Here is a 17083-nt window from a genome sequence, read left to right on the forward strand (position 1 = left end):
CGTACATTTGCAGAAACTGTTGCATTCCAGGCTTTGCAGAGACTATACAGATACAAGAGTTTTTCCTTGCTATAGTATTTTTTGTGTTGTATAAGTTACATATTTTCCACCAGTGGTATCACTTTCATTTTGTGTTATCTAACCTTCTCCTTCAGTCTACATATCCTAGTAATTTTACGTCCTGAAATCCAGGAATTCTGATCAGAATAACTAAGGGGAATATTATTTTTATCTATTTACTTTTGTAATTGGTTACAATTAGGCCCTAACTATTTATAAATATCACTTTCTGTTAAATTCCTATATCTTACCCCAAATATCCCAATTTATTATAATTCATTAATTCCTTTAAACTACCTTTTTTTTCCTATTGGATAATAAGAAAAACACTAGTAAGAACAATACAACATTTTAAAGTTTTGAACCTTATTTTGTATTACTCCTAGCCCTAAGACTAAACAAAACATGATTTTATCTTATGAAACAGTGTAGCAAAAGCGCATATATAAACAACTTTCAACAACTAAAAAAGATTTTTCTTCTTCATAAATTATCTCCTTTTTTTATTAATAATTCTATGATATTTATCTGTGGGTGTCTGTAAGGGGAGTCTAAATGATAATTTATATTTTACTGCCTGTCTGTTTGAGCTGAAATTATTATGTTAACTATGTTACCTTAGGTTTTCAGGTAAAAGTGAGTGTGCTATGCATTAAGCATTGTACTGCCCCCCCCCCCCCCCCCCCCCCTCCAACACCTAACAAAAAAGAAAATGAAATAGATTTGATTCTTTTGCATGCTGTATTAATCAAATTCCATAACCTCCATGCTCATTTGTCAGCTGTGGCTAAAGTATAAATAGAGCACATTTATAAGAGAAAATGGGAATGGTAGCTGCTGCTTCTTTTTTTTTCCTTCTTTTTTCCTTTTTTCAGGAATTTTCAGCTGAGGTCTAGCACTCTTTATAGCTACTTTGTAGTTAGCAAGGGAATAGAAGCAGCTGCCTGTTTAGCTAAAGGTGGGAATTGTTGGAATACAATTGCATTTGCTTTTTCCTAAGGTTGCCCTATTGCATTGAATTAGGAGAGGTGGTGGAAAGATATATATGTGTGATTTAGAAATTTTTACACACCAATGGAAGTGTCATCTAAAGGATCTGTGGGTTTTCAATGGCTTTGTGTGACTGGCGTGGCATAGATACAGGAGATGTGGCCACAACAATTAACATTGGTGCCAAGAATTCCCAGATTATGCTATGCTACCGCAAAGAAGCACTCAAATGCTCCTGGTCAGCAGAATACCCAGGTACAGCTGGGAGCTGCTGGGAGTCTCCAGTGACTGTATGGATGCAAAGTAAGTTTAGCATCTTAATTTCCAGTACAAAGCATATTAGTTCCCTGAGCAAAGAAATAACAATAACTTCTGTTTCTCTTCATTTTAAGTTAGTTTTTAATTTGAAATTGTTAAAAATAAGCATGACTTTTCTACTCAGCAGGCTTTGAAAAACCTGTCACCTGTAAGCACTTTTCCCTTTTTAATGGCTTTAGAGGCAATCTTACCTTCATCTTTTTTGTTCTTCAGTTTAAAAGATTCTCAGTTACAGAATATTTTTCTACGTCAGTCTGCTACACCTTCTTCAGCCTTAGGTAAAGTAGAGAACAATATTTTTTGCATCCATTAATATATTGTGTTTTATTCTGATTCTATACCAAGGCCACCTGGGGGAGATTGTGGAATGAGCAGGGCAGTTTGCTGTAGGCTCACACTTCTGAGAGGTGAAAGGCATGGTCTCGTCTTGTTATATATTTCAATACACACTCATACAGAAGTGGGCACAGATTTCTCTTTGCCTGTAGAGCCCTCGAGATTACATGCACCCTTGCTCCAGGCTTTCTTTTTCACTTGTTTCCTTTCTCAGCTCCCAAAATATCTTCTGTTTCAAGTTACCTTCTCCAAAATATTTTTAACAGTGTGCTATTTCCAATCAGTCATGCACATGCATATTATTTATTGTTTAACCCCCTAATGTATCCCCAGCTACTCTCCTACAGTTACAGAACTTAGAAGGAGCATCGTGCCTCAGCTTTCACTGAGAGATTGCTGTTCCCATGTCTGTGGCCCTGACCACAAATGGTGGAGGACATCCCCAAGCCTAAATTTCTTACCATTTGCTGTCCCCACCCTGAGCTATACCATGCTGTCAGTGCCACACGTTGAGGTAGTGTGGGAAACAATGACTAGGGAGATTGCGTGAGTTTGGCCAGTCAGTGCTGGCTGTTCCGTGAAAGAACTGAAATGCACTCAGATCCCCCATCATTCTCTCATTGTTAAAAATTCTGCTTCTCATCCTGACTGTTGTATTGAGGTATAGTTTTACAGCTACAGTAGGAGTAAAAAAATTACTAGTTAGTTTAAATTTTGTGACTGTGACTGTTTATTTATAGTACAGATTTGGACTTGGGCTAGGCTATTGCTGGAAGCATCTCACCATTACCATACCATTTGAAATTGGTTTGATTATATTCTGTCCTTGTGGTTGACCCTCACTTAGCTTGATGTCATGCTATGGCTGGATTATTTACCTGGGGTGGTGCACTCCCTGTATACTATCTACATTGTTATTAAAAACTAGTAAGTTTGTTTCATGCTTAGAGGAAGTGCTGGCCAGAGGTCCTTAATTTAAAATTGAATTAATCTCTCAGGCTTATCATACTGCAGTTTACTAGTTTTCTTTCTAGCCTGTAAATCTCCATACTGATCCATACTGATCTCTGCAAAGAATATCCATTTGTTAGATCTCAAACAGGACTGAAATCTTTCAAAATGACTACATTGACTGTTGACTCAGAGTATACTTTAATGAAAAGTCATTCTAAACATTAGTATACAAAACATATGATTTTTGCTGTATAGGGGCTTTGGGCCCCTTCCTGGAAGAATTAAAAATATGCAGGAAGTGGTTAGATCTGCCCTCTTGGTCACATCATTTGCATCTTCATTTGAAGAAACATTTTTCTCATGGGAATAGGCTGATTATAAGCAATTCTCCACATATATTATTTCCAAGCCATGTCAGATCTATTCTTGATTCCCTAATCTGTTTTAGATAACTGTTTGGCAGAAATATGACTGCACTTCACAATGCAATTCCCAAAGCTCTGCTCAGTGAATCTTCTGCTGAGGTCCTTCCACTGGTTTAACACAGATTTTTTAATTTTTGTGTCTGTCCTATGTCCATATAGCCCTCATGCCCTCCCTGTCTCCCTGCCATTGCACTCTGCATCCCATGCACAGAAGTAATTCCTCCAGACCCCTTCTACCACTTTCCTAAAACTGTTCACGGGACTCTCAGATTTCTCCTATGTGTCACCTATTCCCCTTCCTCAGCTCTTTTCACCCTCCCCACATCTGTTTACCCTTCTCACTTACCTTAAGTTCCTCTAACATCCATAATTTTTCTGGCTGGGCAAGAAAATATATAAAGTTTTGTTCAAACCTACGTGTAATACTCCCTGCTAGGCCTCTGCATCATGTAAATGATGAGAGTAGAATTATTCCTTCACTTCCCTTAGTGATAGACCCAAAACAGTGCTCTCTTCTGTACCTTGCCAGCAATTTTCTCTAAATTGGTTGGAACATATTAACTCGGAGCAACCTGGCACTCAGCTATAGGAGGATGAAATCGTTCAACAGGCTCAAGATTTGTGGGGGCTGAGGATGAGAATTATGTAATTGTGTAAACCTAATTTCCAGAGAAAGGCAAGTTAAAAACCACAGTAAAAAGTACAGAGTTTCCACAAAATCGCTTTTGGATATCACTGTGCACTCAGTGTCCATTCTCTGAAAACTGAGACTCTTAAGAACAGGGTAGGTTTTCTGAACAAAGAGGTCTTATGGAGAAAAATACCTACAATAACTTTTTATAGTCTGGGAAAATTAGTATGCCTCCTGCATACAACTGCAGTGTGGCACTGGAAAGAACTGGTTTGGCGTATCCATATCTCCTTTTTATTTAGTAAATAAAATGGAATGTAAAGATTCATTCCGGGAAAGATAATTCAGGACAGTTATTTAAATAAACAGGTATCAGTTGTATTATATTGACTGAGAAAAACAGAGGAAAAAAAAAACAAATGAAAAGAAAACCTCAGTGAAAATAAAAGTAGAAAGACTTAAATATCCTTTTGAATATGCTCTTTGCATGCAGTAGAAAACATTATCCATGTATCAAAACAATCTACAAGAATGACCAAAACATGTCATAAGTTATATGAGAAAGCCATGGTATGGCAGCTACAGAATTTTGTTTTAGGAGAGGCTATATAGAGCATATGCTTTCTGGAGCACTCATAAAAATTTATATGCTACTGTGAAGGTTCCACTACTTCTCTTTTTTCTTATCGTAGGTTTTGTTTTGGCCTGTGACATCAAAATGCAGCTTGGCAATTTTGTCACATCTGTTTTGTGGCTAAATCTTGTGTGCAACAATATGACAAAAAATAATGCATAAAAAGATGAGTGATAAAGAGTTCTCTAACTAGTTCTGATTTTAACCTCTGAAGCTACCTAAGGAAAAGAAACCCATCTATTTAGATCTTGGTATGCCTCACCTGTGCTGGTTAAAATGACTGTCAAGTCTGACCTTGCTTGGGTTCTAAGTGAATGAAAACTTAAAGAAAAGGCAGACTTTGTAGAGCCTCATAAAGAAAAAGAGGGCACAGGATCACTAATTTACTTTGGAATTTTCAGTTGTTATATGTTTTCTGAGAAACCGCGTTTTCCTTTCTCACTGGACAAATGGCAAAAATGGAGACAACAAGACTGATATTTTTTTCTAAATAAACAGATTATGTTTGATCATGGGAAGTTTAGATATTCTGTCAATCTTAGTAAACACTATACATTTTAGAATATGTGATGGAGTGTCAAATTTAGTAAAGGAAATTATGAAATAGTGAAATAGAAATTAAGGAAAAACAGGCTCTTCTATTAAAAGATGGTGGAATACTAGTTTTTCTTATAAATTTAATTAGTTTTTCAGCATGACGATTTTATGGTCTTGGTTATTATTTTTACTGGGAATTTTTTTATAACACAACAGAAGTGTAAAGCAAGCATTTTCTATAACAGATTTTTTCAACAGCTAATGTGACATCTGAAACAAACTGAGAATATTCATTACATTATAGCTTTGAATTGCTGTTGCTTGAATTCCTTGTGAAATTTGTGAAGTGACATGCTTTAGTGTTTTTATTTTTATGCCCAGTTAGGTTATTAGAATACCTCAAAGCTCTTCACAGTATACGTTGTTGCAGCTAGATACTAAGTGAGCACCCTCAATCTAGCATTGTGATCCTTAAAACCTTGCAGGTGACTTAACTCTAAATATTGCCTATGAGGTGTAAAAGACAGATACGTTACAGCATTTCATCTTTGTTCGTTCTGCATCTAAAAGACCAATAGTTAGTCCACAGCCATTAAAACAGAGCATCAGCTCTCTTTCCAAAATAGGCTCCAGATTTTGTCCCAAACTAAAACACCTTTTCTGCTCAAAGGCAGGGGATAAGTCTGACACGTCATACACCTCATGGTAAAAACATGCCCAGGCTGTTCTGTACAGCTATCCTTCCAGTCTAGAGCTCATTCGTTGTTTGGGCTTGCTGTGGCCTTATCCCACAACTAACTGACTCATGGAGAATGTGCTATAAGAAAGACAGGAAAGCTTTCCTGATAGCTCCCAAGCCAAGCAATGCCCTGGAAGAATGAAATGAGAAGGCATAGAAAAGTATCTCTTTGTTGGCCACTCCCTCTTGTTGAGGTTTCAAGGACAGGACTAGTCATCATAGGTCAGCTGCAGAAAAGGTGCGGGGGTCAATACCTATGTTATCACTGTCTTCCTAATATGGTTTTAACAGTCCAAAAATTCATCTTTAGGAAGTGAAAACCAGATCTCACACAACTGACATAAATCTTACTAAATACTGTTGAATAATGTGTTATGGAAAGATAATACTAAGGTGCCAAACAAAGAAGTGTGTTTATTATTAACAAAGTCATGTAGTTGGAAAAAAATCCACAGCTGTAATAGGCCACATGGCCATCACGGTTTATGGAACCCCAAGAAAAGGTTGCTTCACCTCTTACTGTTTGCTCCCGTAAGTCCCCAGCCCAATGGGACAGCTATTAGAATTGCAGACTCCAGGGATCTGATTAAACTCATACTCACAGTATGGACCCATTTTTGGTTACATTGTCCCTTAAACTTCATTGATTAGATCCTCACTAGCTGTAGTGGGGCAGCTAACTCACATGTAGACATCTACAAGTTAGGTGGGACAGTATCACCCTGATGTATGAAGCTACTTAAATACACTCACCTTTCCTTTGGAATCGCTCCAAGGGCTGGGAAGTGCTTTGAATAAAGGTTTCATGTTTTTCTTGCAGGAACGTCTCTAACTGCCAGGTTTATGACAAAGCTCTTGGGCTACTCTGGAGCCTGCTTCTTTTTAGGCAGTTTTTTTTTGGTGTGTGTAATACATACTGGAATTTCACTTAAAAGCAAAGAAACATAGAAATTTCATTTTATCATTAATTTTTCCAACTATCTTCACTAAATGCACAACTGCACACAACTAATAGAACACTAAATAATTTATCTGAAATCTAGTCAATTTTAAAGAAAGACAGAAAAAATTGCAGGGACACAATTGTCTCTGAACTCCTTGCTGACCTTGTTCCAAATCCTGTGTTAGAAACCCAGACTAAAACAGGAAAGGGAAACTGATAATACACACTGTTCTGCCAAGAAGCACAAGGCACACAAATTTTTAAATTTATTTTGGAAAAGTATCTGTTTCAGGTGTGGACTAAGTGAAATGAAAACCAAAAGATGCTCAGACTTACACTGAACTGTAACTTTCAGAATGACACATTAGTTAAACAGCAAAAATCAATTTGGATTTTAGATTTGATAGTTTATCAGAAATGCTTTAGGTACTTTTCCCATGAGAACCTCACAAGAGAGGATCCCTAATTGAAACCAGTTGCAGATATACTTGGGCAATGGGTGATTTTTAATCACCTGACATCTTTTTTCCAGTAAAGATAGCTGTAATTAAGTAGGAGCAATGTCAGCAATTATGAACATTAGAATGACTGAATTCTTAACATTTCTAATGACAATATCTTTAGAGCAACAGTATTCAATTGGCCCAAAAGCAATAAGGACAGACTGACTGTACATGCTGAGCATGATGTGTCAGACAGTTATGCATGTTACTCAGTTCTCAGAAAAGTAGTCCCTCTTACTATGGCAGAATACCTCGTGTTGTGAGTCATTCATAAACTAAGTTTCTCTAGCATAAGAGCATCCATTTTAAAATGTGTCAGTGATAAACAAAGCCAGAAATTATAATTAAGCTTAATAAAATTTGGAGTCTGAGTGGCTAAAGCCCCATTTTATTCTGTAAGGAGAGGAAAAAAATACATACAGTTTGACCAAATTTTTTGGTCAGAAAAAGAGATGAGAGACAGTTTGTATGCCAAAATTTATACTAACCAGTTAAGTCTGCTGTGTTTTGTAAGGGAACCAATCACTATATACTTTTTTTTTTTTCTGGTAGACGTAAGTCCTTGGTCATAAAGTTTGGGTGGGATCTCACCTATTCACTGGCTTGGCAAGAGGGCTGAAGCTGCATAAAGATTTAAAAAACTCATAAAGCCCAAAGCAAAGGGGGGCTGAGGACACTTAAAAGCCTGACTTTGGACAGTATGTTCACAAGCCTGAATTAACAAGCACCCAAAGATGGCAGTGGGGATCAGAGTGACATGTCAAGACAGGACCAGAACAGCAAGTAATGCTCAGGCTCAGAGCAGCCTGAGGAGGTTGCTGTAATTTGGCAGAGAGTCTTAATTATGCTGGAAGTCTTTCTAGTTTCTCAGATAGACCCAGATGAAAAAGGTGTTTAAAAACCACCGTGTTCCACCATTTTTCGAGGTTACATGTTCTGACCACTTGGTGATAGATCACATTGTCTTCCTTATATCTGCTGTTAGTGAGAAGGGTTTACAGGGTACTATAGTATGCATTGCATTTCTCTTATGCAAACTCCATCAGACTGCATATTAGATAGAATAATATTTTCAATATACTAAAAGGGAAATATTACTTGTACTTGAGGTTATTATGATAATTAATGTTTGCACAGGGCTTAGAAATTAATGTTATATTTGTCATTCAGGTGATGAAGGTATCATATTTTAGTTTGATAGAATTTGTTTACTACTGGTAAGAGATCCTCCTGCTGTGTATGCTGCTTCTGTTAAATGAATGCTTGCTTCCTGGTATATGTAACAGGTGACGATTTGTCATCATGTTACAGTTTATCCTTCCTTCAAATGTCTTCATTGGTTTCAATGTAATCTAATGACTGAATATCCTCCCTTTTCATCCACATTTTGAGTCAACTCACACTCAGTTAGCATGCCCTTTATTCAGGCTGTGGATGAAATTTTTTAAAAGCCACCTTTGAAAAAAGTAATGCGAGCTACTCAGTCACGTAAGGGCTTCTGAAGATGTTTCTGTAAATTTAGGCAGTGATGGATTGGGTGCAAGTGTGACCTGCATGTGAGAAGAAAGGATAGACAGTCAATGCCCAGCTGGGAGTGCTAACGTGGAATGAATGCAGCGTGTTCAAATCCAATCCCATAGATCATCTCATAACCAATGACAAAATATGCCAGATCACTAGGATATGATCTTGTTTTCATAGTATTTCCCAGTCTGTGTGGAATTCAGTTCAAATTTTGGATATCTAAGGCACAGAAGATGTGCTGCATTCATTGTGAGCAGCCCATTTTAAGAACATAGACAATTGGAAAGAGCTGAGAGGATGCCAACAAGACTGATCAAAGGTTTGGAAGTGTGATCTATTGTATCTCTTTAGACTCAAATGAGTGAAGTAAATCATGGAGATAGGAACATACGCACTGAGTGCTTTTTGCATATGATATTTTTGGAGATTGCATAAAATTCAGACATTTTGATATGGATTTTAAATGGCATAAAATGCAATTAAGTAACTCATTTCAAGGAAAATTGGTGACAAATGTGTGCTTATCCATTTTAAAATCTTCCCTTTTAATTGGAGAAAATATATTAAACCTTAGGGTCATAATATAGCTAATAGAACCAGGAAGCAAAGAATAAAAAATAAAAAATTACAATGGAAAAGTCCCGATAGGAATATTAATTGGGAGACAGCATCACAGACAAAAGACATGCAGGTTTCCTCAACTGCCTTCAAATCATAGTCACTTAGAAATCTAAGAACCCCAGTACTCACTTTGTTTTTCAAAAGCTTTTGCTTTCAGTCTAAAAATCAATTATGTCTTGAATGGTAGCGCTTATGGAAGGTGCTGTATTTGATTACTTAGATTGTGGTTAGTTCTGTAATTAGGTGTGGGACTGACTTCAGTTAACTGCTTGTGATACAGAGGTTTGGGATGAAATATACCCTTTGTATTCCTCTGTGCATTATGACTCATCTTTTTCAAGCTAGGCTATTTCCTAACTTGCATTTGCTATATGAAATTATTTACATCCGGGGCCAACAGGGACAGCCATGGCAGCTTTGGTACTTTGCAAGAAGGCTTGAGTATTAAATACTCTGATCTGAAGGAGATTTGATCTCACGGTTCCAGGAAGACTTGGATCTGTTTCAGATGCAGGAATCCCACTGAGGAATTCCTTTGCTCAGCTTGTCCTCCAAGCCCATGTTTTGCTCTGCTGTTTTGATTTTGATGCCAATATTAAAAGGCTTTTGGTGCTTAATGGAGGCACTGAGGAGAAAGTTTAACTCACACAGTGCTAAACTTCAGGTGCCTGTACATACCCATGAAAACCATACATTAAGATTATGTACTGTTCGGATGGTTTCATAGTAAGCATATTTGGGCTTCTTTCCAAAAGAAACCAGCAGTTTAAAGCTCTCTTTGTACATGCGTTAAATTTCTACTGTTTTATAAAACAACAGTACAAAGCATGTTATTGACAGTTCTGTTCTTGAATTCAGCAAAACTAAGATGAAACACTGGGTAGAAATTCAGTCTTCCTTGCAGAAAGATGTTGCTAAGACCACACTGCTAAACAATGGAAAACATAGGTTTTAATTTATGAACTTTGCCATTTATCAAGTGTAAGGGTTATAACTGCATATGATTAAAAAAAACCAACTGTGCATCAACAGTACACCATAAAGCATTGTCCTAGGAGGCCCCAAGCAGCTATGAACCTTGCAAACAGTTGTAGCAGAGGTATGCATCTCAGAGAATATAATACAAAATTTCACATTCACTTACCTTAATTGGGTTACAACTTGCAATACCAGGAAATCAGTAGGTAAATTAAAACTACTGTTCAGTGTAGTTTTAACTTATTCTAAGGTAAAATTAAATTAAGTAAGAATATAGTGTTGATGTTTGAAGATACCAACCCATAATAACATTGCCTTTCACTGGTGTTGCAAAAGTAATTTTCCTAATATGATAAAATGTGAAGTATTCTCCTTTGCTTGTTTCTGTTGTTAAATCAGATTTTCCTGCCTAGTAGCCTATGAAGCTTGGCAAATTTAGCAACAGTCTCATTATGTGCAATCATGTAATTTGCTTCATCATGTGGAAGCTGCTATTTGAAGCTATGACTGTTTGATTTGCCTAATTTCAGTTAAACTTTTTAAACCACATATTCTGAAAGTATGGCCTAGGAATTACCTATGGACTGAGAGATCTTGGGTTAGCTGTAGATCATGTCAGGACCTAGGCTTCCAGGGGCCTCAGGGTTGCAGCTCTGTAGCGTTCATTGCACTGCTTGAATCAATGTATTAAGATACAGCAAGGGTCACATAGCACATTTGGGTCTGTTTCTGGATGATGTGTTGAGTCATAAAAAACAAATTGTGAACCGCTGCCAAAACTATACCAAGAGAATACTTACCGCCTTTAAAAAAGGCAATGGAGTGCAATGGGCAATATGAGCATTTTGATGTTTAATTTCTGTTGTCAAAGGTAAAATAAGCTTACAGTTCCTTTGCATATTGGCACAAAATCTATGCCTGCATCTACATTAGTGTTTAGTTCAAAGCAGGAGTGCATGTTGTGTTTTGTTGTTGTTGGTTTTGCTTTTATTTGTTCTTTTGGGGTTTTTTTGGGCGAGGTTCCCAATTGTTCCTACTTACTGCATGTTGGTTCATGTTGCAGAGCAATCCTGGGGGATGGAATTCCTTTCAGGTGAAATAGAGGATGTACTCTGGGAGCACTTGATGTATTCCAGCCATTAATTGATACTGAGGTCATGGGACCAGGCTAGAGCTCCTCTGAAGTAACCCCACCAAAAACATGTGTAGTGCAAACATTAGGTCCGTAGTACCAGCTGCTTCACTCTACAGATCTGTTCTTATTTGTGTCATTTACTACAGCATTTTTTAAAAGGATCATCAAAGTAGTGAAGAAACAAATAATTTTTGCAGTGAAACAGATCCAAATTTCTTGCATTTTCAACATGAGGGAAGGATTTCCGAATTCTGCCAAGTGTTCATTCAATACACTTATACTATCTCATAGGAACATGTAATAAGGTCCTCTTCCTGAATTATTATGAGGAGTCATTTGTGTACTGCTTAAAGTCTTCATTTTTTTCCTACCAAGCCATCAAGTAAATGACTTTTTATCATTTTCTATTTAACACATGTCGTGTTATCACTTCGCTGATTTGACTTGTGCATTTTCTATTTTGAATGTGACAGGAAGCTCCAACGTACCAGAATAGGGGAAAATTTCATTATCAGGTCTATTTCAATGTTGGCTTTATCTCATGAATTACAATATCCTGTTGATGAGAAGTATGTTGTTTTATTATTGCTGCTGCAGCAAACCAAAAATGTTTTGAGCTGCCAAGGAAAGGAAAATCTGTCAGGTGTATACTAACAATAAACACCAATACTGCAGGATTAAGCTTGAAGAGTGTTTACTCACATAAATTTAAGAACACTTTTAAAATTGCTTTTACTTCTATAAACTTATAGGTATTTGCACTGAATATTCTAACTCTACACTAAAGGTTCTTAATCTTCTGGGTGATGTGCTTTTGTGACAAATTCTGCACCATAACGAAGGTTAGTTACAATCCTATGTTTTAGCCTTCTGCACCAGAACTTTGTAAGCAGGTTCAAGGTGCAGAGTCTTGCTGCTGCAGAGAAACTAGTATGTGAATTTAGCCCTTATGGAGAAAAAAAGGTCTCCCATTTCATATGCGCCAAGGTCTAATTTAGAAAGAAAAGGCAAAACACACAACACACTGCAGTGTAAAGAAGATCTATAGGGTAATTCTTAAAATGTGGTGTAGTTCTAAATAGTGCACTTCTTTTGCACATGAATCATTCATTACTGAATACAGCTAAACTTAAGAGAAGTAACAGGATCTTACATATGAGTTGAGAGATATACTTATTTAAATCTCATTTGCTTTTGTTTTTACTATTATTGTCAGAGAGTTGTTTTATAAAATGATATCAACTCTAATTCACTAAAATCAATATTTATTTAATTTTATAGTGGCCTTAAACTTCCAGACACCGGGAGTACAAATGGAATTGCAAAATGGAAAATTCCTAGACAATGGTGGTTGTGGCTATATTCTGAAACCAGAATTCTTGAGAAATCACAATTCAACATTTACCCCGCACAATGTGGGAAGATACGGTAAACCAATGTGTCTGTCAATAAGGGTAAGCTTAGTTAATTGTTGGTTTGTTCCATAAAATGTGAAAACAAACGTTATGTAGTTCGGACCTATTTGTTATCTATTATTGGTTTCTCATTTTATCCCCATTCCTGGTTGTTGGGAAGTTTAATATTGTTTTTTAACAACATGTTAAAACTCTCATATATTATCCACTGCTGCTTGGATGGTTTCCCATCTGTAGTTCACTTATGTTTGCTAAAAATATGTAGGTGTTCAGAAGTTGTAAGAGTTTGTAAAAATACATGATTTTTCACAGTGTTGTGTACAGAAATATAAATATAACTTGCACTATGTCACACGTGTAACTGACAAAGGGACTTGTCAGTTACGGTTGTGGGGACTGAACTCTGAAAACTCAGAAATCGAATGTGCACTTTTGGTGTTATTTTCTTTAAGTATTAGTAATACCACATGTACTATTATAATGCTAACTGACATGGAAATGTTTAAAGATATGATAAGAAGCTTGATGCTTCTTTTAAGTTTCATTATCTTCCTATGTGTACATAAAAGACTATTTATCATCCTAAAATGATATAAATAAGTGTAAAAGGGAGGATGACACAATAAGCCCTTGAGTTATTTCTACTTCTCCCAAATTAAAATCTGATTTACTCCTTAAAAATATTAGAAATACATGTCATTTAAAAATAATGGTTTAGAAAAACCCTTCTTTTGAGGTCAAGCAGATGTTCTATAATTGTTCATTGGTTAGAAAACTACCTTTTCCCAAAGAAAAAGTGCTATTTCTGATTACACAGTACACTACTTGCATAAATGCTATTTAATTAGCATAAAACTAGTGTATAATTGCTATTTTGTTTCTTTCAGAGAAATAAATAGTGGAGATAAAACATTAGCTAATAACAATTATAAAATACTTATATAGTGCATGCACTTAATCAAGAACATTTTAGCATCCTAACAGTGAGCATACCAATTATGAACAGACATTACTGGATGATTTCAAGCACCCATGCATATACATCGGTTGTTTTATCCTTTATTTGTATAAAGCTGGAGTTAATTAAGACAAGAGAAAATCCTCAGTTGCAATGCAGGACACAGACAAAATCATTGACAACAGGAAGGAAATGTCTGAGTTTGGAAGAAGTTGGAAAAAGAGAAAGGCAGCTTTTTAGACTGAGGACATAGACTGAGACGACAGGTTGGGTAGTGCAGGGTACAAAGAAGCAACGGCATCCCACCAGCTGAGGGACTGTAGGGCACAGAGAGCCCCATTCATAGAGTCAGCAGCCAAAAACAGGAAATGGTCGTGGAAGACAGAAAGAGTCAGGAGCAGGAGTCAAAGGAAAAACAGTTTCTGCTAAAGGGGTTACTAACTTGATGAATGGAGAAATTACTTAACAGAGGGCAAAGATACAAAACCTCTAGGGGTCAAATCTCTCAGACTGACTGACTGACTGACTGAAGAGAGGAACATAAGTGAACACAAAAATCACACAGGGCCCTATTTCACTGAATTCAATACCCTTCTTAACCTGATGTGCCACAATTCCCAACAACAAGAAGCATATAGCCTTTGAAACAGAAATATAAATGTTCAAGGTATTTCATACGGAAACTTCTGAGCCTACCATGTTATTTACTACTCTCTCTGTATGTCTGCTTCACCTTGGGTCTCAAAATCCATTGATTGGATTTATGGGTTTGGGTCATGGTGTGCTGAAAACAACTAGCTCTTTTCCCACCCTGTGGGAGACTTAAACTGGGTCTAGCAATGGGGTAAGAGTGGGAAACAGGCCTTGGCCAGTGTGGCTGAATTTTCGTCATGATATTCAGGGCACGTCAAAGAATCTCCCCTGGTTCTAAGTGAGCAGTCCATCAGTGCTTGCATCTTGCAAAGGTTTCTAGTGAAGATAGAAGCTATTTTCTAGGAAGAAAGGGGACAGCATCAGAGTCTGCTAAGCCACTGTTCTTCAGTGTTTCAGGCTAGAACTTTTCTTGGAGCAAGGTGTTACAGAAAATACCTAAGCAAAAGGTGGCATTTGTGGGGTTTGATTTTTTTGGTGGTTGACAGGGGAATAAGGATCTTTTGATGTTTAGTCCCGAGATCTGGATCATAAGTCATATCTTTCACCCAGGATTGCAGGCTTGTACATCTCTCGATACATTTCATACATTGATTTCTAAAAAGTGTATTACTGTACAGATGGTTATTCTCTCCTAGGTGTCCTGAAATATAGATAGAAAGCAGACAAAGTTGTGACTTTCATAGATCCTTTCTTAGGCTGGGTGCCAGATTACAGGGCAGTCTGAGGCAAAATTTCCAGGTACCTAACTAAATTAAGGAGAAAAACATCAGGGAGCCTACTAAATGCAGAGGTTTTATGTGTTACTGTGAAAGAGAAGGAACACAGGTGAGGCACTCTGCTACACACACTGTAACACAATGCTGATGTCACCGTGGGTGTTAGCGCTTGTCCGCTAGACACAGCTTTAATAGGAATTCATGAGCTTGATCTGAGAAAATGCAAAAATCATGAGACTGATTCCTCCAACATTATTATTTTGCACGGTAACCAAATATAATTTTTATGGCTAGTTATTGAATAAAAAAACTTAAATCTGAAAATTATTATTTAAAGCATGATATCAGATTTTTTTTCTTTTTTATGACGTTGGTGGTGAAACACTGGCACAGGTTGCTCAGAGAGGTGGTAGATGCCCCATCCCTGGAAACCTTCAAGGTCAGGTTGGACGGGGCTCTGAGCAACCTGATCTAGTTGAAGGTGTTCCTGCTCATTGGGGGTGGGGGTGGGGGGTGGACTGGATGACCTTTAAAGGTCCCTTCCAACCCAAACTATTCTATGATTCTATGAAATTAGCCAAGAATTAAATTAAATGGGAAGCACCATATTCTTAATTTCATTGTGTTTAATATGTATTTTTACAACAGTTTATGGCTGGTGTATGCTTCTTATAGCAGTTTCTTATGGAACAGGTTTTGCTACTATGGCTACGATATGGTTACTATGTAAAGTTCATTCTTACAGTTATTTCAATACATTACAACTTTAATTTTCCAGGTCATCAGTGGTCATCAGTTGCCACCCAGTAACCTGTCGAAGACTAACAAAGCTGACCCTTTAGTGCAGATAGAAATTTATGGTGTGCCAGAAGACCAAGCAAAAAAAAAATCTAGTGTTATAAAAAGCAATGGTGAGCATCAGTCTTACTCTCTTGACTGTGAACAAAGCACAATAATATTTTATGAGGAATTACCATTTTTCCATCCCAAGAAGCTGTTGTGTACTTACAGAGACTGCAATTACTTCTCTCTAGACTAGGATCTTCTGGCACAAAATCTGTAGCAGAAGTTCATGCTACATGCCATTTTTGTAGACTAGTAGGTTAAGGAAGCACAAACTCTCTTAGTTAGTAGCACTCTCCAGAAGGAAGATGGAATGCATTGTTTTTACTCACTGTCGTGGGCTCACCCTGGACAGCAGCTCAGCCCCACACAGCCGCTTGCTCAGTCTCCCCCGGTGGGATGGGGGAGAGAGTCGGAAGGGCAAAAGTGAGAAAACTCTTGGGCTGAGATAAAGACAGTTTAACAGGTAATGCAAAAGCTGTGTGTGCAAACAAAGCAAAATAAAGATTTCATTCACCACTTCCCATCGGCAGGCAGAGGTTTAGCCATTGCCAATCCAAAACATAGCACCATATGGGTTGATACGAAGAAAATTAACCCCATCCCAGCCAAAACCAGTACACTAATAGGTAAATTTAGAGGCATTTTTTCTGAAGAAATTTCTGTGACTTCATCACTTAGCTCATATGAAGTTTCTAGTACGACTAGCCCCTTAATTGTTTGACAGGTGAAGCGTGTACTCTTCGTAGTTGTCTTCAAGCACTCCCTTACCTTTATCACATAGATCTTCTTGATGTCTCAGACCAAAGGTTCTCTGTGATCTCCCTTCTTCTGTGCCCCTGTCTTATATTTTTCCTTTTTGTAGATGGCTGCTGTTTTAAATCTGCCCCTGAATTCTTTTCTCTCTGTGTGAACATTGCTTAAGACAAAGCACCCCCTGCTCCTGTTCCACATCCTCTTTTTGGATTTTTAGTCAAGTGATAGCTTTACTACTTTAATTTATTTAGCTCCTGCCTCATTTCCAACAGTGTAAAAGGAGAAACTTTGGCAAAAACATGAACCTGGTATGGCTATAGGAAAATTTAAGTTGAGCAGAGGTTCTTAACCTGCCTATCGCTATCCCATTTTGCTCTCTTCTAAGAGACGACACCAACTTTCTTAGGCTTTTG

The 17083-nt window shown here is 37.3% G+C and overlaps 1 protein-coding gene across 1 annotated transcript in view; it reads left to right on the top strand.

Annotated features, from left to right (window-relative positions):
* PLCZ1 (phospholipase C, zeta 1) overlaps positions 1–17083 on the top strand; it is a 56088-nt gene that overhangs the window by 35211 nt on the left and 3794 nt on the right. The window contains exons 10-11 of the mRNA XM_009332845.1: positions 12610–12782; positions 15850–15982. Coding sequence (XP_009331120.1) covers positions 12610–12782; positions 15850–15982 — 306 coding nt within the window. The remainder of the gene's footprint in view (positions 1–12609; positions 12783–15849; positions 15983–17083) is intronic.

The sequence above is a fragment of the Pygoscelis adeliae genome, unplaced genomic scaffold (assembly GCF_000699105.1).
Source record: "Pygoscelis adeliae isolate BGI_AS28 unplaced genomic scaffold, ASM69910v1 Scaffold38, whole genome shotgun sequence".
Classification (NCBI taxonomy): Eukaryota; Metazoa; Chordata; class Aves; order Sphenisciformes; family Spheniscidae; genus Pygoscelis; species Pygoscelis adeliae.